A 21631-nucleotide genomic window follows, 5' to 3' on the forward strand; every position below is an offset into this window, starting at 1 on the left:
ATATTATCAATTTGAAATCTGTAGAATATTCACTACTAGCAATGACTTTTGTTTGTTACAGTTAAAAATCTCTTCTTCTGGACAACAGGTAGAGAGCATATGTATATATTTATATACATATAAATGTATAAACATATTTTTAAAGTGTAACTTGGTTCAAGATAAACCACGTATGCACATTTTCTTGTCCTCTTATTTGAAAAGAGAAGGAGACAAGCTATTGAGATTTGTATGCTTATTTAAAATTGTTGTCTGCCCACATTATTCTACTGGTGGTAGCAGAGTGCAGATTTTACAACTAGGGATTTTAGTCTGTTCTAGTTGCTGTTGACAGAATCAAAGATTAGAGGTCAATGAATGAGTAACCAATCTTCGTTCTAGATAGATTACTCCTCAAGGTGAAGTGCTGTGATCAAAGACTGTGATCATATGGCACTGAGCTGACTTATTTTTTTTTAAATAGTGTACAATGCAAGCACTACCTTTTAAGCTAGCATACACAATTGCACAAATAAAATGTGGATTTTGCTGTTTTGATATTCTAACATTTTGTGTATGTTCTCAAGTGACTGCTCTTTCATCCATACAAACAAAACACACCTAGATAGCCTCTAAGAAAAACAAAACATTATATGAAACCTAGATATTTAAAATACTGCTGTGATTAGACTGAATCTCTCTCTATAGTTATAGATTAGAAAATCCAAAGGCCCTTGTGAATAAAAAAAGACAATATGGTAAGATAGGCATTTTTTATAAGGCTAAATGATTTGGTTACCTTCATTTAAGGTATTTTAAATAACTCATATTGTTTTTTATTTATCCCTTTGTTTAGGAAAGTAAGTCTAGAACAACAACCTTGAAGCCAATAATTCTGAATGAAATTGTCGAAGCTCACAAAGAAAAGATTAAGGAGGTAGTTGTGCGCGAGAGCGCGGCACCCAGTGAACACCTCAGGCTCTATGACAAGTACGACTTTTTAATTAGCAAAAAAGCTGAGCAAGATGCTGATGCTTTCCTTGTGGAAAATCATAATTATGAGAAAATAATACAGGAAATTCGCAAATACCAAAAACTCATAGAGAATATACAGCACACATCTAGAAAGGTAAATGACTCATTTGGTACAGCTGTTCTTTGTACCTGGTGATCTTTCCCATGTTTTATTAGAATGTATTTCTAGACCATATAGTGAAAGAACGAGACCATTATCATCAACAGAAAACTATTCATTGGGCTTTTCTGTGTGCTAAGCATTGTGGTAAGACCTGGCTATACGGTCCTTGCGCTCATAGAGCTGGACGTCTACCCTACAAGCCTGACTTTTAAGTATTTTATTTCATTTGACCCCTCAAAAATATCAAAAACTAATTTTTTTTTGCTTAGGTGTATATAAATCCTTTGGAAAATATGGTATTTATACCAAAATGTGGTTACTTCTGTTTAGTAGGAGACTGGTAATAAAACATTTTCTTCTTTTGTCCTTTTTTATATTTTCCAAGATTACTTCCATGAACATGCACTACTTTTTTGTACAGAGCAAATATAACGTTTAAGTCCCACACTATCTATATAGCAATAACTCAGTTCTCCAGAGCTTTTATTTCCATTATTGTTCTGAAATTGAATTGGCTTCCGAGATACACTGTTCAAGGAGATTTACCCAGAAGATAGTGGTAGAATATAAAGGAGTATTTACAAAACCCTGACTACATCATATTAAAAAAATAACAAACAACTCAGCTGTGTCAGATCACACACGCAAAATCAATATTATGAAAAAGGCAAAATTGTGGGAATCATTTATGTCATTTCATGTTTATTAAACTTTTAATACCTAACGTTGCAGACTGTTCGTTTAGGAATGTTTGAAATGCGCTGTGAGGAATTAATCAGAGCTTTGGTGAAGCGAGCAGATATTATTTGTGGAAAACTTATAGCTAAAATGTTCAGAGATCATCAGGAAGTAAATACAAGGTATTTATGTAATACTGATTATATTGTTATTTTGGGGGGAAGGTGAATCAGCTGTCACTCAACTAAAGTAATGGATTAGAGCAGTGTCATAAATGATCTAAAAGAAAAGATAAAGCCAAACTTATTTCTACTTGACTCTAAGTGTTATTTTGTGACTTTTAATATTTTTTTCCCCAGGAATGTGCCTTCCCAGTTGTCTGAATTAAGGTGGTATTAAAATGTGTTTGCATTTCTTTTGTATGTCAGGTGGACATACCTAATTTCAGATTTTTAAGTTTGTGTAACCAGTACACAAAGTGAGTTTTCAGAGTGGATGTACACAGTAGCTGTCAAGGATCCCACGTTTGGAGCATCATTTTACTGTAATTACCCTTCAAGGCCATGGTAACACGTTACCTTAACTACAAACTCATTGGTTGTCCAATCTGGAGATTTTTAGGAAAACTGACTCATGTTAAGTCACAGAATGCTGATGTGTAAAGCAGAATACCTGTTTAAGACAAGAAATGTACTTAGTTTTCTAATGCTGGTGATAATGTGGCTCTTAGGAACCTCTTTCCCACTGTCAGTTACATGGAATAAAATGCCAAAATAATCAGAATTTTTTTTATAGTTATGGTGTTAGAGAAAAAAAATCATCAAAAAGAAAATTTCTTTTACTCTGTATAAAAGCCTAGAGGTAGCTTCATTTACCTACCACATGTCACTAGGGACTTGGACTGAAAATGAGCAAAATTGCTGAAGGAAGTTACATCATAGAAGGGGAGATAGACTTCCAATCCAGTAAATTGCAGCAGGATGCCAGAAGTACTGTACTGAACCACAGAAGTAGAACAGTAGAGAAGGAAATGATTAATTTCCTTTCAAGGTGAAGATTAGAGGAGGGGGGAAATCAGGGAAGGCTGCAAAGAGGAAGTAATGTGTGAATTCAGTTTGAAGGATGAGTAGGAATCTGCCAGGTGTACAATGTGGGCAAAAGAGTTCCAGTTAGAGGAAATAATATGTAGAAGGGAGTGAGGTATGAAAATGGCATGGTGTATTCCAAGGACGAGGAGTGGTTTATGTTGCTTTCACAGATACTGTGAGAGAGAGAGGTGAGGGGGAGGCTGAAGAGGGAGGCACCACATGAAAAAGGCTAGGACTTGGGTGGCTCATCTAAGAACCAGAACCGTATATTCAGCTTAAAGCACCATTTCTTCTAAAAGTACTGGAAGAATAGTGAAAACGTCTTGTAGTTATAGCATTTCATGCTGACTGAAATATTTGTTTTCATTTCATAGCTATTTCCCTGCCTCTTAGCTGCCCCCAGAGCTCATGCCTGTTCTACTTTTTCCCCTTTTCTCTTAATTATGCCTCTCACTAGACTCACTGGCTATATAGACGACACACCAGGGCTATTATAGGAACCATTAGATACAAATGCCTTCAACTCCTTGCCCTTACATGTCTCACCTCACCTCACCATGAACCCCTTCCTGTCTGCCTCCCCACATTCTCAGAGGGCAAGAGTCCGTCAACCATTCACTGTTCTTTTCTCTACCTAAGAGCTCAGCCTCACTGCCTCGCATCCCTCTGGACCTGGCTCTACTAGTTGTCCCGTCTGTGTCTTATTTGAAGTCTCTCCTTCACTGTTGCTTTTGCCTCTGAAATTTACAAACCTGTTCAGAACCCTCTTCCATCCCCCAGCCCTCCACTTCTACCCAACATCAGCGCCATCCATTCCCTCTCCTTCACCTCACAGTCAGTCTTCTTGAAGAAATTTCTGCACGTTATCTGAACTTCATTAGCCCTCACTACTCTTTTTCTTTTTTAAATCCCACAGTAAGTTCATTATTTATATTGCCTATAACCGAAATCAGTAGGAAATATTTGCATATTACCAGAAGTTTCTGAGCACACAGGCCCATTTTAACTGTGCCTTCCAAGTAGACCACCTCTTTGTGCCATCTCAACTAAATTTCTGGTAGAGCCCTTAAAACTCTAGGTTGGAAATGATTGTTCATAGACTTGTCTTCCATACTGGACTGTGAACTGCTTGAGAACCATTATTGCATCTTACACATTTCTGTATCTCTGTCACTTAATACTGTAGTTAGGAATGTAATAGGTGATCATTAAATGTGTATTGAATGAATAAGTAAATGAGCAAAAATTTGCTTTTACTTAATTAGATGTCATATAGGCAAGATAATCTTACTGTATTTTTCATGTCATAGAACATTAAACAGGAATATGTTTAGGAATAAAATTTAATTGTATAAGATGGGTTTTGTCTGGTGTTTCAGATTATGTGAGGAATTTGAGAAGATATCTGAAAAAGCTCTTAGCACTCCTCCAAATACAGCAGAACTGATGGAAATGAAGGTATTATTTATAAGCTCTGTGTAGTCATGTGTGCATAAGCTGTTTTTCTTTTTATTTAACTTTTATAATTATTGATATGCGAATACAATAACAAGTCACTCCAAAAGTTAAAACAGAGGCTTAAAATAGTAAGTTACATGCGTGTGCGTGTGCACACACACACAGCTCATGAGTGTGAAGTTTGGTGATTCAAGCTGGACACTCACAGATGGTTCTTCTGGCCTCAGTCGGGTCAGCTAGTTCTCAGTTGGGTTGACTAGTGTAATTATCTTTAGCAACTTGACTCTGCTCTGCTTGTCTCTCAAACTCCAGCAGGCTCACCTGAGCATGTTTTCATGGTACATAGAGGCACAAAAGCAAGCCCAATTGCACAAATGCTTTCAAGTTTCTGTTTGTGTCACATTAGTGAGTAGCCTATTGACCGAAGCAAGTCACATGGCCACAGAGCCAGTGAGAGGACACTACAAAGATCGATAGTGGGAGAGGTGAAATATTGTAGTTGAGATGCAGTCATCTACAAGAAACTTTTCGAGAGCACTATTAATAATCGTTCCTGTGCTAACAGGCATAAACCAGGACTGTCTTGGGCAACCTGAGATATGCGGTCAACCTTCATTTTTTAATCACCAGATATTTAATCCTTAAGTAATATTTTATTTTGTTTTCTATAGGCTATCTTTTATCATATATTAAACATTTCTATGGTAGTTTGCTTAAAAATATTTTGAACGTAGGACTTATGGTACTAAAAAGATGTCTCACATCATTTTTCTTGTTGCTTCTGTGCTTGAAGTCTACCTGATGGTGACTAAAATAATATAAAACACCTGCTTAATCATTTTATTTTGTTCCTTTTCCATTCTTATAACATTACACTTTTATAGGATCTTTTTTTCCCCTTTTCTAGCAATCCCAAGATCCAAAATAGAACCCTTGTGTTTCTAGATTTTAAAATCTTTAAGCAAACCCAGCAAAACATGTAAAAATCATTCAAAACTTTGTATAGGTAGGAAATTACAAAAGGAGTTCAAATGATTACATACAGTAAATTATTCACTTAAAGAAAAAATTATTAAAATCATTAGAACCAACTTTTACGTATCAGCCTCTAAAGAGTTCTATTCCCTTTAAAGTATTTGTAATTGAATCGGGGTTCTTAACGTGGATTTATGTGTATTTGTGTGTATCAAATACAAACATACCTGTGATATCCTTTTTAGAATTTTTAATATTTTATATTAGTTGTTGTAGGACATCAAATGATATTTTGATTATGGATGATTTTAAAAGTAGCTAGAGAGTTCCATAGCTGGAAATTCCTTTGGAAAAAAAATGAATGTTGAGTATGAAGAATGTCCTTTATTTACCCTCTTAACCATCACTGGAAATATTTAGGAACTTGGAGTTATTTAGTGTGAATTTCCATTGTTCATAGGAACATTTAACAGAATTAGCAAATAGGATTCATTACCTGATGCTTAAAATATTTCTGTATCTTGAAAAAGTTTGTTCCTGTAAGGGCATAAACATCTTCTCAGTTTCTTCAGTACAGAAGTCAGTCATTTTTTATCAGGAGGAGGAAATAAAAACCCAGTTGTCTGACTACATAAAAAAGCTGATTAACCAAATTACAAAAATGTATTTTCAATTAGACCTTTGTTTGGATTTGCAACAACCACAAAAAATCATTTAGTCTAATTAGAATGGCATATCAATGAAAGATTTCAAGGCAATGTCCTTTTTTTTCCTTTTTAATTACAAAACTAAAATTTTGAACAATATGGAATTATACAAAATAAAAGTTCCTCTTTTTCCATAATTCCTTTTTTTGGGGTAATGGTTCTTTCCAAATACACATACATATATACACACGTATATATACACAGAGCACATACATAGCACTAGAGAGAATGGTGAAAAGGGAAAGCCAGAGAGAGAAGGTTATTAGAGATTTAAAAGAACTTTAAAAGCATTAAGAAAGGAAGCCTTTACCTCATGAGCAGGGAGGTGTGGGGTATAACACAGGGAAGGTAAATACAGGTAGGTACAAGTAACTGCCAGCTGTCTCATTTTTCAGTGGGATAGCAGGTTTCCTTCAGAATTTATTTTAAGATATATGCACAAATTGTTTCAAAAGAGCTTTGAGAGAGCTACATGTACACACACATATATTCACCCAGTCACACACACACATTTGCTTTTGCAAAAATAGAATCATTACTCCTGCAAATTATTTTATTCACTTAACAGTATACCTTCTCTGTACTTCTAAGTAAATAGGGCTCTTACTTTCTTCCAAAATCAATAGCCAATTACTTCAGTACAATTTATTAAATGATCTGTCATTTCACTCCTGATTTGAAATGCCTATTTTTCAACACTAAATTTCCATATGTACTTGGATCTGTTTCTAAGCTCTATTCTGTTCCATTCTCTACTCCTGAGCCAGGAGAGGAACTGTTTAAATTACTGCATCTATATAGTATATTTTGCTATTTAGCAAGGCTAGTCTCTATTGTTTTCCTTTTCCCTGATTATCTTTACCTACTCTTGAGTATTTACTCTTGAGTACTTTCAGAGACTTTCAGAATTACATCAAATTTAATTTTTTTAAATGCCATTGCAATTTTGATTGAAACTGCATTGACTTTCTAGGCTGATTGGAGAAGAACTTACATCTTATAATATTATGTCTTAAGCTATTTCTGTATTTATTCAGTACTTTAAAAATGTCCTTCAATAAAGTATTATAGTCTTCCTCATAAGTTTAGCTCATTCCTTGTTAAATTTGTCTATACTTATATTTTAGTTTTATAACTAAGGAAAGTGTTGCAGCACTGGTGTCTGTTGCAAGTTTGCAATTTCACATTTGTTATAGTGGTTATTTGGCTGTCTCCTCTACTAAATTATAAGCTCTCTGAGGACAAAACCCAAGTCTGTTTTTGTCATACTGAATTGAAAGCACCTGGCACAGTATCAAGCACATAGTAGGTGCCCAAAATACTATTCGGAAAAAATAAATGGCATCACTCAGCCTCTGCTTCGTATATTCTAGAGAACCACATCATTCCTTGGTTTTACAGTGCTTTTTGTGTGTTGTTTAGTATTTCTGTTTTTTGCCCTGCTCTGTCCGTAAAGATTTTCAGGACGGGTAAGAAGCAGACTGTGCTGCAGTCCCCTATTTGGAACCAAAAGTCTATACTTCTAGCAAGTCTGTACATATTGATGCAATATATTTTACAGGCTATTTTTCGACATGAGCTGTTCCTTAAAATGCCATCTGTAATTTTTGTTTTTCCTCAGGCTTATATTCAGAAAATAGAGACAGTTGATATGATTGAACTGGGACAGAGATTGGCGGATTCTAAAAACTGCCTCGCCTTCCTCATTGAGTGTACCAACTTTTCTCCCGCAGACATTAGGCTAAATAATAATGTCTTCCAGTGGTATGGAAGAATGGATGAAATTTTTGACGAACACAGGAAAATCATTAAGGAGAAAACAGAACAATATCAAGAAGGTCTTAAGGTGGGCATCATGGATATTTTAAAGTATTTTCATTTTTCTGGAAATATTTAACTTACATCTCATCGTCAGCTCCTCTATTTCACAGATCGTATATCTTAGCTCTCTCCTCCCATAAGTGTTAGTAGAAGATAGTACACACATTGGGTGAATGTGGCATCATTTCTTGACTTTTCAAGGGAGAAAACATTTGAATATATTGCCCACAAATGACCATTAATAAAAATAGTATTTAGCTTATACAGTTTATAGTACTCTCTTGAGTTTATTTTTATTGTTCAAGGTCAAAGCTCCCTTGGTGAGTTTTGCCTTCACACCTCCTAATCACCAACGTGCCTAAGTACTCTGCCCAGAACCATCACTCTAATGTACAACTCGAACCTTTTGTGTGTGTGTCCTGCGTATAAGATGGTGTTTGATTCCCCCTGTCTACCTGTCCAGCCTCATTGCCTACCTCTCCCCACTCCTTGCTCTTGACTCTTCAGTCACCCTGAGCAACTTCTGGTCCCACACCTCCCCTACACCTCTTGTCTCTTGCCTGCTCTCTCAGTTCTCTCTGGAGTGACCGGCCGCCCCGCCTGTCTATCTAGCAAATTCAGCTGACTTTTTGGGAAGCCCTTTCAGTCGGACCTCAGTACTGCTTCTCCTCTGCTCCCATGACACTTTTAACACATCTCCACTGGGCTGATTGTCTGATCCTTATGTTATTTCCATCTCCCCATTAGTTGGTCAGCTCCTTGACAGCAGGGCTGTTTCATTTTTACCTTTTCTCCATTTATATCCTACTGGCTAGCACAGTGCCTGACACACAGAACTGCCATGAGCTCGTCATAGCTATCATGTGAATAAATGGTACGGTATTTTCAGTCTCATTTTACAGATGAAGAGACTAAGGTTCCCAGGTGAAGGTGAAGATGCTTGTTTCAAGTCAGCTGTTAGAGCTGTTTGATAACAAGCCTAGCCTCTTTCTACCACACTACAGCAAATACAATTAATTGGCAGCATATGTTGTTTGGAAAGTAAATTATAGACTCAAAACAAAACAAAAAAACCCCTCATTTTAAACTGTAAATCTAAATTTAAGTCTATATTTCTGTTTTACATTTAGGCCATTTCAGGAATTTTTAAAACCTGTAGAAAACATCACGAATATTTGATGCTTATGCTACAATATAATAGACTCTTAGGAAATCATTAGGTGGCCCGGAATTATCTATACTCTGTTGTAATATATACCATTCTACAAACTACACATCATGTTAATGAATTTTTCCTCTCATTTTCCTTCCCCCACTGGGCCAGAGCAATAAATTGGCCAGGAAACTAAAGAGGACAGAAACCGACCTAGATAATCTATAAAATATAAAATCTATTTTTGAATAACCTAGATTTGACTTTTGACTATTTTATTCAGAGCGGTTTTTTAAGAGCCATTTAATTTGGAATGCCTTACCAATGACAATTTTGTAAGAAGTCTTTTTCATTGAAACAAAACCCAAAAAAACCACACACACCTGTTTTATACTGGAAGGGTTTAGTTCTTCAGCTTTTAAATCTGGATTTATTTATTTTATTTCCTGTGAAGAGAGCCTATGAGGCTAGAAAAATAACTTTGGGATACTTTGTTTTAGCATTCTAATTGAAGAGATATCTGAATATTAGAACACAAAGAAATTCAGTTTTATCCAGTTGTTTGTAAAAATGCTGCAGCTACCTTTACAGGCCTTAAAGAAAATTGGAGTTCACTTGTAGCCTCATACTTGATTATTATGAGGCTTTTTTCAAGTGCTTGTATTTCATTAGCATATTAAAGAAATACCATTGTTTAACACATTCCTACTCATTTTATTAGTTAGAACTTCTTACATTGATAATACAAGGGTAAACTTTCTCTAATTTGTGAATTACCAGAATCTTAATCCATTGATTTTAAATCCTGACTCTTAAAAATCCTGCATATTTTGGATCCCAGTCATCTTCATGATCATCCCTTTCTTTATATTTTGCCAGTGACAAAATATAGTAATAATAATTCTGAGAATCCTTACAAATTCTAAAATTTTCTCTCGATGCCTAGGGGGTTTTACTCTTAAAAATAGTAATGAAAAATAATTGTCTTTATCAGTTACGGTGTGAACGGTTTGTGGAGGAATTGGAGAGTTACGCTAAACAGTCAGAAGAGTTTTACTCATTTGGAGATCTTCAAGATGTACAGCGGTACCTGAAAAAGGCTCAGACACTGAATGGAAAGTTGGATTTAGCAGCAGACAAGGTATAATTTTTAAATTCTTAATAGGATGAATTAATTCATCAGAAAGGGCATTTGAATTTGTATTGGGTATTCACCTTTAAGAAATGGATTCAAATAAAAGAGTTTAACTACATTTAATTAGAGAGTAATACAAATGGCACAAATAGATTTTACAGACGTGCTTTATGCTTCAGAGCAGCATTGCTGTTTTCTATTGATAGCAATAACATTTCAGTGGCCTTCATCTTCTATTTTAATGGTAGTTATATCTCCATGTGGTTTTTAAATTTTATTTTGTATCACTTGATCATTTACAGTATGTGATAGCACCTGGTTACTGTTTAGATTTCCCTCCTTCGTGGAAGCCAGCTTAGATTTGGTGGCTATGTTTTTAAATTAGGTCCATTATTTTCTCCTATCAAGCCACTTTGTTCCTAATACCACTGTTTCAGAAATCAGTGTTCTCTTTAGAAGAAGCCGGCTGGGAGAAAGCCATACTCTTTGCCATGTAAAATGTTTGAAATTTTTATTTGCATTTTTTGTAAAAAGGGGAAATATGAAAACAGACCATATTATGATCTATCATTTTTTATATATTGCAAGATTTTAATATCTTAGTTCAGGTAATTAAATAGTTTATAATAATCTCAGATAAGTAAATATATGTTGAGAAAAGAGAAATTGTAGATTTTTTTAAACTGTTGCCACTGAAATTTTAATTAATCTGCATAATTTCATATTTATCTCACTCTTTTCAATTCTATAGATTTCTCCTCTACAGCTCCCACATCCTCACAACTTCACTACTAAACTAAGAGGAAATTAATGCTTTCTTTGCATCTCTTATCCTACTTACCTTCAAGACCCAGGTCCGGTTGTAGCTTCTCTACCGAAGCATCTGTGATTGTGCTATTTCAGCAGGCTCTCTTGTCTCTGAATGACAGCATTTTTAAAAGTATACTGTTCATTATATATCTGCTCTAAGACATCTCTTCTGTTGCCTTATATTATTAAATAATTGATATTTAACTCTTCATCTGGCTTACTAACTCTTTGGAATTAGTACTTTGCAATATACTTTTTTCTATTTTCCATAGTATCTAACACAATGCTGTGTTTATTAAAAGTAATTAAGTTCTTGTTAATTAATAAATGAAGCTATATCCTCAGTGTACCTGGATGGGCAAAGACTTCTTTATATATATAAATTTAGTATTTTAACTAACTTAACTAGTCATTTTTCTCTGGAAACTCTAACAAAAAAGAAATAGGAGCAACAAAAATAAAATAAATAGGAAAAAAGAGATTACCGCTCAGTTTTTCTAGTTATGGCCTAATTTAAGTTTAACTTTAGGGTTTAATGAGAGGTTTTTGGGGGTCACATTTGATATAAATACTTTTTAAAACTTAATTTTGAATATCATTCACCTTCAGAACAACATATTTAATACTTGTCCTTCCAGATTGAGCAGTTTAATGCTGAAGAGGAGGCATTTGGTTGGCTACCATCAATATATCCTCAACGTAAAAAAATCCAAGATGGTTTGAACCCTTATCTTCGTCTCTATGAAACTGCTGTAGAATTTAGTACCAAATATAGGGCATGGACAGAAGGACCATATCACAAAGTGAATCCAGACCAAGTAGAAATGGACATTGGAAATTACTGGAGAGGTCTATATAAGCTGGAGAAAACCTTCCATGATTCTCCGAATGCATTGGAAATGACAAAAAAAGTAAGAGCAAAGGTGGAAGATTTCAAGCAGCACATTCCTCTTGTTCAAGTGATTTGTAATCCCGGTTTGCGCCCCAGGCACTGGGAGGCCATGTCCAGCATCGTTGGTTACCCCCTGCAGCCAGCAGATGACTCCACTGTCTTCTCTTTCTTAGATATGAATCTAGAACCATATTTAGATAGGTTTGAAGGTATTAGTGAAGCAGCTAGCAAAGAATATTCTCTCGAAAAGGCCATGGAGAAGATGATTAATGAATGGGATGCAATGGAATTTGTCATTCTTCCTTATAGAGAAACCGGGACATTTATTTTGTCGTCAGTTGATGAAATTCAGATGTTGTTGGATGACCACATTATTAAGACACAAACGATGCGAGGATCTCCTTTCATTAAGCCTTATGAAAAGCAAATGAGGTAAAGTGATATTTCTATGACAGTGTTTATACTATGTTACCAAAATCATCACTCGTGTGTAATATACAGTTCTTTTTGAAACTTGATTCTGCACTTTATACTTAATATTTTAAATAGTACATTGTAAAGAATGATAACCTTTATTCCTTTTGGGAGAGTCCTCATCCTTTTGCTATCATCTATATTCATAACAAAGGTAGTAGACAGTCAACATCCAGATACTCATTTTTATTGTCCACAGTCTGATCTTTTACATTTGATTCTCAAAAATAATCTTGTGCCTATGAACATAGTTTATAGAACATATAAGCTATAAAACTGAAGATAATGTAATTTTCCAGACATACTGATTAGTTTGTTGTAGACGATCCCTCAGTTTATTGTAATTTCCACTCATATGCATGAAGGATGGCTAGATAAGTGCAAAAGAATGAAACTATGATTCTAGTCTGGAATTTTAAGCATCTATCTGACACAGCCAATTAAATCTGACCCTTATCCTGTCCATTTTTTCAATTTTTATAGTTTGTATTAAACAGTTTATATTTTACCTTAAAAAAAGAGTAAATCCAAATCAGACTACTATCTTCCATGTGAATTTGCATGTCGAGGGAAAGCTGCCTGCTTGGTGATCTCGGCCTCTGGTTGTTGATATATTATCCTAAACTTGAGCTTGCTCAGCCGTTGGTGTTGGCTCAGTCTCTGATTGCTCTGCCTCCTGCCCAGCCTGCTCCAATGTGCTCATCAAGAGTAATTTTTGAACTTCTCTGAAAGTGGTATATGTAGATTCTATTTTTAAGAACTATGCATGATATCATTAGCTAGTGAGAAATTTTCTGTGTTAGTCAGGGAGTAGATGGAGAAAGAGGGAAGAGCACCAGAAGGAAGCAGAGGCATTCATTTCCTTGTGTGAGAGACAGATTTATTGATGAACATTGAGAGGAAGTTATTTTAGAAGGATATTTTTAAATGCCTGGTGACTTTTAGAACTCCTGTATACATTTCTTGGTTTTAATGATCTAAAATTAAAAGATCACTGCTTATAAATGATGGGTAATGTATTAATCTACACATAAAGCCATCTCATCTCTAAGTTTTGTTGCCATTAACCAATCATTCCTCTTTATGGCTATGTTATCCCTTATACTGTAGTGGTTACAGCTGTCTGGGTTCAAATCTGGGTCTATTGTTTATTAGCTGAGTGACCTTGAGCCTAGTACTTACCTCTATGTACCTTAGTCTCCCTATTGGTAAAAAGATATTACACTCTGGACCCTGCCTCCCAGGGTTGTTGTGAGGATAGAGCAAATCTATACAAAGACCTCAGAACCATGCTTGTAAAATTGTTAGTTTATGCTGTAATTATAATATTTATTCTTGAGGAAATTAAGTCATTTTTGTTTTCCATATTTAGAAATGAACTGATAACTCGTTATAAAGTCAAATATGCTTCTTTCTCATGATTGCCACACTAATATATTTAAGATTATGTAGATTTTTCTTTAAATGCCGGTTATATCTTATGAACTAGAATATTTTATTCTGGAAATAAAGGCTTTATGGGCCCAAATTTTTTAAAAAAAGAAAAAAGAAAAAAAAAAACAGAATGTTAAAGGAAATAAATCTTGGATGTAATTACCTTTCCTAAGTAGTTCAGAGTGTCCTTGATTGAGAATACCATTACTATCTCCAAAATCTCATTTCTCAACTTTGGCCATAGATCTGGACTGCAGAAAGGTTTATTGTTATGACATATACAGAAACCAACCCATTTGTAGATAGGTACATCTTAATATGTATATCTGTATTAGCATAAATGTTGGTGCCATTATTTAGAGACAGATTTTGTAGAACAAATCTAATGATTTATCTTTGATTTTTTGGTAGATGAATGGAAATTGGAATAACAACATTGCATGTAAGATTGACAGTGTGGTCATGGTTTTAAGTTTTATCATCTGAACCATTGCTCGGTTTGCTGTTGATAAGAGCCACTGTGTTTTGCTTCTCAGGGAATGGGAGGGCAAACTCCTGCTGCTTCAGGAGATTCTGGATGAATGGCTCAAGGTCCAAGCCACGTGGCTGTATTTGGAGCCCATTTTTAGTTCTCCAGACATTATGTCTCAAATGCCTGAGGAAGGCAGACGATTTACAACTGTGGATAAAACATGGAGAGATATAATGAAAAGTGTCATACAAGTAGGTAAAAATCTCTGAGAATGTTATTATTTTGTTGAAGTAACATAATTTTTGTTTTCGAAACAATCCAAATAAGCTATTGTCTTTTCCCCACATAGGCTCCCTTTTCAGATATTATTTTAGAATCCCAGGAGCAAGAAACATCAAAAGGAAAATAGGTATTTTGTCTTGATTGCTTCTTGAGGTCCAAATTGAACTTGCATTATTTAATGACAGTGGTTCTAGCAGTGGTTCTTACTGGACCCTCTGGTAGGAAGACAGTGTACTCAGCATGTGCTGTCCTGTCTATTCTCTGGCCCCCATGTTACGGGCTGGACCACCACTGAAATGCGCTGTGGTGCGAAAACGCCAGCATGCCAGCTGCTCAATCAACAAGTTTCTCTGTAGGGACCTAAAAAAAAGAAAAGCTGCAAAGATAAATAAATACAAACAAAATGAAATCTATCAATCAACACACAAATGCAGTGGAGAACTTAAAACTTAAGAAGGGAATTTAATAAAAACCAGTAACACTGAAAAAGGTTTGGTTTTTGTTCAATTCAAAAGACATTATTTACTGCCTGAAAAGCATGGTTTGTGTATTAGTGGAAGTTAAGATTAAAATAGAAGAAATATTAGTTATTAAACTATATCATTAAATGAATGTAAAATTCTCTATTGGTGTTTTGATCAAATACAATATTGTAAGATAGGAAGAGTATTATCGTAAATTTTTTTCTACCCTAAAACAGAAATATGCATATTTTTATTATTTAAACCTTGAAAATTGTGACTTTAATCCTAAATACTGATAATACTGTATCAGTGTCAACTATATGATTTTATAGGAAAATATCCCATAAGATGGACATGGATCTGTTTATTTAATAAGTTTACTTTGCTTTATGCAATAATACTTGAAACAAAGCTTTTGTATAAACCAAGCTTTTATGGAACTAATCACACTGGAATTCCATATTAAAGGACCTACTGGTAAGTCACTTTGTAAGACATTTACTCATTTCTAACGCATTTGTTTTACAAATTTGGTCTTTCCTATATTGTTTCCTTACAACAGGACAAAACCCTTATAACATGTATACATTTTTGTTTCGAAGGGCATGAAGTAGAATTTTTTTGTTGCCCAAAAAAGAAAAAAGTAGATGCTTGTATTTTCCTAGTTAATAACACTTTAAAAGTTAAAAAAAATTCTTTTCTTTTGGCATTCAAACAAAATACTCTTCAAAATTCATATTGCTAAGGAAATTTATAGATAGTTCAATCCCTAGGAAAGGACAACTATGCTGAAACTAGTAGATAAAGGAGGCAGATTTTCATTTCTATAAAACTGCCAAATTAAAAATATATTAACAGAAAAGCAGTACTTACTCTCATTCCCAAATAAGCAGTTTTCTTTGGATGATACTTCATTTACTTTTGCTATCAGACTGGATTATCTTCTTCAACTGGCTTTACACTTTCTTTTTCTCAATCTATTAGTATTCAGGACAGCTTTTGTCCAACTCTCCAAAGTTTTAAAAAGAAACATAAATCCATATTCTCTCAGGAAGGCTAATGAAAATGGTCTGTGTAGTAGAAGCCACTGGATTAAGTGCTTAATACAAAAATCCATCACTTTCAGTCTTAGGGGTTCCTAATAAATGTTCTCTTAGAACTATGCCAAGAGAAAAGGCTCAGAGGTTAGAAACAGAATGTAAATGATATTGTTACTATAAATGGCTTGATTGAGGTTATCTTGGTTCCTGAAGGTATAAACCTGAAATAATTTTATGTTTTCATACCTGCTCCTAACTGCACTTGGGCAAAGACTGTTTCTCACTGGGAAAGGCTCCCTTACTGACCTTTCCGTGTAATTCCAAAAATTTCCACTCACTTTTGGTTGTAAAGATAGCTTTGCCTATGAGCACTGAGTTGTACCTGTTTGAAACCTCAATGTCCTGTTCTATTTAGAACTCTTCTCCTCCTCCTAGTCAGGTAAACCTGAGGCTCCAGTGGGGGGTGGGGGTGGGGACTGAGTTCTCAGGCACTGCTTCTCTCTTTCCTGTGCTTATTGCAGCCAGATACCGGGAGAGAGAGAAGGTAGGGAGGAGTGAAGATAAATGGGGGGGGGGGGGGGGGGTGGAGAAAAGAGGAAGAGGAAGGGAGAGAGGAGGAAAAGAGGGGGAGAGGGAGAGAAAATTTACTGGTGTAATTGATCTAGCCAAATTGGTTGTTCTTTTTGTCGGTGGGCATCAGGTGGATGACCTTCTGTCACTGGTGCCCACGCACTGTGCCTTTACTGTTTGTCATCACTAGTCTAGCTTTTTGACCAGTTGTGGACAGGTGAAGTCCACAGATTAACTCAGTGTGCACAGGTGAAGACCCTGACAATCTCCGACTGCCAAGGAACATTAACTTGAGCGTCTCCCCTAGGTTTGGTCATCCTCTGTGAGACTTGGCTGCATCTTCAAACTGATCTACCAGTGATGACTTTTGCCACATTCCTCTCATACATGTGTCTTTCACCCCATGCTGCAGTGGTATTTCACAGATCTTTAGCCCTTAATTTCACCTGGGGTCTGTAGCATCTTCTGTACCTCTTAGTAACCTGAACCTTAGTAACCATGGTCCTTGCCCCTCCTTCACCTGGTCATCTCACCACACCATCTTCTCCCAGAGTTCTTTTCCTGTTCTGATAGCACTGGAGCAGGTCAGCACACTGGTGATGGTACAGACTTCAGTTGGAGAAGAAGACGTTAGCCCCCTCTCTTTACATGCACCAGAAAGGTACTCTTGTGACTCTCTTGGGGCCCCTCCCTAATACAGGACCCGTGAATTGCCCATCATTTGGAGTTGAAGGAAATGGATAATCTTTTGCGTGTACCCAAACTTGACTTTTGATTCACATGTGTATTTTGTATTTCGTACAAGACAGGAAAAGGCACTCTTGAGTTTCTCCCCAAACCTTTTCCTTTTGTAGTCTAACCCCATCTCAGTAAATGTGAACACTATTTGCCTTGTTTTTCAGACCAAAATCATAAGGGTCATTATTTTTCTTTTTCCTTTTACTACAGTAAATGTGATCACTTGGCACCAAGCATTGCACGTCTTTCTGGTGAGCTGGAAAGCTAAAAATTGTGTCTCCCAGATTCCTTAGCATCTAGGTTTCTGGAATTGAATTCAATTTCGATGATTAGGTACACTCATTTGGGATTTGGAAGGCATACAGCAGCCATCTTTTTGCCATTTTAGCTATTTCTGCTGTCAAGCAAGATCACTTGTTTTTTCTTTTCCAACAGATTTCAATGTGTGGTCACCAGTTTTATGGGTATTTAGAGATGATGATGATGGTGGCTTCATGGTCCTGCTCTCTGATTCTAGAATCACAGCCACCATGGTGTATTTTTGAATGCAGTAGTTCCAGTGTTGGCATCCTTTTGTCTGTACTGGAGCAGAGGTAGTAACAGTCCTGGAAGATCAGTTCCACAGGGTTCTAGGAGTCTTTCCTGGAAGCCCAGCTTGGAGTGTGCTCCCCTAGACCTCCTAGTGGTTATAAAAGTGATACCTTTTGTAATTACTTAATTCCCTATATTAAATTTCCTTTTGCTTAATTACCTAGAAGGATTCTGCACTGAACTCTGAATAAAGATATGGAACCCTCAAAGTTGGGATCTAGGATCTTGGTCTACACAACCAAGTTGGATTTTAGGGCAGTTGAAATCGAGTTACCATCTGAAAATGGAACACTGGTGGTACCTGGCATGCAGTGCAAAATTCACTTACTTAAATTATTTTTTTGGTCTCCTGGAATAAAGAGTCTGTTTTACAGGCAATGCTTTGGTGGAGCAAGTGGCTGCTGGAATAGGTCAATAGAGTACAAATTTGAAATACAAAGGATGCGAGATGGGTTGAATTTTTTTCTAAAACATTGGAGAAATTAAAGAAATGGCATAATTCAGGGCTTAAATTCTTTGCTCAAGACGTGGTGAGAGGATTAAGGCGCTTCCATGATTGCCTTCAGAGAGCCTCTTAATTCTCATAGTTACAAGTTTGACATAGCCAAAAATTACAGAGTCTGATCCAGCGGGTTGCCAAATTACAATGTAATTTAATTCGGAGCCTTGCCAGATCTGTTCTGTGAAAGATAATTTACTTATTGGGAAAGAGAGGGATGGTGAGAACTGAGAATGGGGACACGAGTGAACTGGATTGACACTCGGTACCCTGACTCTCACACTGAGAGCCTCCCTTGTCAGAATCCTAAGGAATATGGGCAGTATTATATTGTAATAGCAATTGCCTGGGGAAAACCTAAGTTAGATACAGTCAAATATATTGATGTGAGTGCACTTACCAGAGATCCTTGTTTCCATGAGCTAGTCAGGGAGATGTGAATGATTCTGTTTTACTTGCTTTTTTGATCAAAACCTGGCTTCCATGATGGCCTTCCTAAATGAAGTTGAAATGCCAAAACTTCCTTGATATGATTTAAAGAAATTAAAGACTGATTTATAGGTTTCTGCAAAATATGCTTACATATCATCCAGAAGCAGAAATTACAACCCCCACTTAGGGAATTGGCTTAAAGGGTAGCAGAAGGGAATCCTTCTAGAGGGTACAACTTCAATAAATATTAGGGGTTTTTTTAGACCTTGCCTATACAAATGGCCAGAAGTGTGGATCTACATTGTCTTAGTCAGTAGCAAACAGTTTGGCTGTATGATCAAGGACTTAAAAGAAACAAGATTGGAAGACTGATAACAAGGAGGTCTGGGGAAGAGGTATAAGGGATCACAGAATAGACTAGAATATATTTGTGCTCCATGTAAGTGTTTAATAAAAGACAGTACTGCAAAAGGAAGCACTTAATAATATAGTTGACCAGTTGATCTATTTTGTGAACGTCAGTCAGCATATGCCACTGTATGTACAGTGCACTATGCATAGAATAATCATGTAATATATTGTCCAGACTGCAGAACTTCTGAGAGTTAAAGCAATTACTAAGTAAGCCAGAAGAGTAAGCATAAGCCAGGACTCTCCTCATCAAACTGGGTTATATGGTCACTCAAGCTACAAACAAAGAAGTCATGATGGTAGAGATGGGAATTATGGAAGGACTTGTCATTACGGGCTGTCCCTTATCCAACACTGCTGAGTGTCCAAGCTGCCAAAAGCAGAAACTGACAAAGTGCTTCTGCTGCAGGATCACACCTGAAGGGGCAAGGCAGCCTTTTAGAAGGAATTAAATACATTGGATCTCTTTCAACTTAGAAAGAATCAGTGATTTTTCTGCACCAGAGGGGTTTTTCTTTCTCATTCCACATTTCTGCCAACACTGTCATTCATTGACTTACTGAATGACTTATTGTCACAGTTTCCACATGACATTGCTTCTGCTAAGGAACTCACATTACGAGGGAAATGAGGCAATTGCCTGATACTCATAAGATTTACAGGTCCTACTGTGAGCATTGACCTTCCTAAAAGTGGAGTGTCTCATGTTGAAGACTCAGCTGCTCTACTAGCAGGAAGAAAATAGTTTGTGAGTTTGGGGTGCAGTTCTAAGGATACATAGCGTATGTTCTCAACCAGCTTCTAATAGAGAATTTCTCCTATAGGCAGAATACAGGGGTCTGGGAATTAAGGAGTGAAAATGACAGTGACACGTTATACCAACTCGCCCAGTAAACTTCTCACAACAATTTTGCTTCCCAACTTGTGATTTTTCTAGTTGAAATATCTTAGCATCCAGGGGAGAAATGCGTCTGTATGGGATGCAGCAATGGTTTCCTTCAACAGGAAGTTCTTAATTTGCTCACTCTACCCTTTTACCTCTCTGTCCTTATAACTTTCCACCTTACTCACTCTATTCCAGCCACACCAGCTTCCTTTTTTTTTTTTTTCTTCATTCACACATGCCAAACACACTCTGTGCTAGAACCTTTGAACTGACTGGATCCTGTTCCTGAAATGCTGTACCTCCAAATATCTGCAGAACTCATCAGTGCCTTTGCTCCCTTGAAGTCTTTTCTCGAATATTACCTTTATAAAGAGGCTCACGTTGAGCATCATATTTAAATTGCAACCTGCCTTTGCCTTTCCTGGCAATCCTGATCACCCTTTTCTTTTTTACAGCGTCCGTCACCTCCTAACGTACTATACCTTTGTCTCTTTTGTTCACTGTTGTGGACCAAGCACTGAGAACAGTGTCTGACATGTATCAAGTCCTCCATAAATATTTGTTGAGTGAGTGGATGAATAGTTAAATTGAGATCGATCCTTGAATTATTGCTAGTTCTAAGAATTCTGAGTTTATTCTGAAAAACCTCTGAAAATTCAGTTTTAGATAACTGTGTCCCAAGTGTTGGACTAATCCTAGAAACATGCTGCATCTTCAAAGAATTTCTATTTTTGGTGAGGTCAAAGGATCTGAAAATTGTAAGGGAGCATAAAGGTGTATTCACTGAACCCACATTTCCTTTCTTAGTACTTAAAATGTTTAAAGAGGATCTTATCAGTTTTTTGTTGTCCAGGGATTTCTGTTTGGGAAGTTTATGCTTCTGAAAGTTTACTGAACAGGCTTGAGCATAATTCCATTAAGTGTATTTTCTGTGAAGCTTCCTGGCAGCAGTAATTAGAATGCTCTCCCTGTATGCCACAATTAAAATTTCAGGCATTTGGTTTAGAAATGTAAATCAACCAGTAGCTTGTCACTTGAGCTGATGAGAGTGGTGATACTTGTGAAGCAAAAGAAGACACGGAAAATTTGTAAAATTATTCCTTTAACCAAAAAATATGGCAGTTAATAATTCCTTTTCCTCTCTAGAAGACGAAAAGTAATTAAAATGTCAAAGGAGTCATACTTAGTTTCAAATTTCTGGTAGCTTCCTGTTATAACATCTTATTGTTCTGTCTTGAGAACATTAGCTAATAAGTTGGTACAATAGGGAGGGTCGTAGTTCCTTGAGTTCCTTTCTGTGTCTGTGGGCTTTAACTCATCCTCATTCACTCAAGCATTCAACAAATATTTATGAAATGTCTACTCTGTACCAGAATTTTGTGGCAATGCTTAAAGGAACTTAAAGCCAGTTTTATTTTACTGTGATAAATATCTTACCAGAAGAATGGCAGTTTATAAAGTGTTCATTTTAACTCCATTAAACCAATGGAGTGATGTAAGTGAC

The 21631-nt window shown here is 36.2% G+C and overlaps 1 protein-coding gene across 1 annotated transcript in view; it reads left to right on the forward strand.

Annotated features, from left to right (window-relative positions):
- The window catches only part of DNAH7 (dynein axonemal heavy chain 7), a 244682-nt gene that overhangs the window by 53544 nt on the left and 169507 nt on the right, over positions 1-21631 (forward strand). Inside the window, exons 13-19 of the mRNA XM_057746773.1 lie at positions 836-1108; positions 1850-1977; positions 4263-4341; positions 7645-7869; positions 9992-10138; positions 11581-12266; positions 14279-14465. Of these exons, the coding sequence (XP_057602756.1) occupies positions 836-1108; positions 1850-1977; positions 4263-4341; positions 7645-7869; positions 9992-10138; positions 11581-12266; positions 14279-14465 (1725 nt within the window). The remainder of the gene's footprint in view (positions 1-835; positions 1109-1849; positions 1978-4262; positions 4342-7644; positions 7870-9991; positions 10139-11580; positions 12267-14278; positions 14466-21631) is intronic.

This window comes from Hippopotamus amphibius, chromosome 8, assembly GCF_030028045.1.
Source record: "Hippopotamus amphibius kiboko isolate mHipAmp2 chromosome 8, mHipAmp2.hap2, whole genome shotgun sequence".
In the NCBI taxonomy this organism is placed as follows: Eukaryota; Metazoa; Chordata; class Mammalia; order Artiodactyla; family Hippopotamidae; genus Hippopotamus; species Hippopotamus amphibius.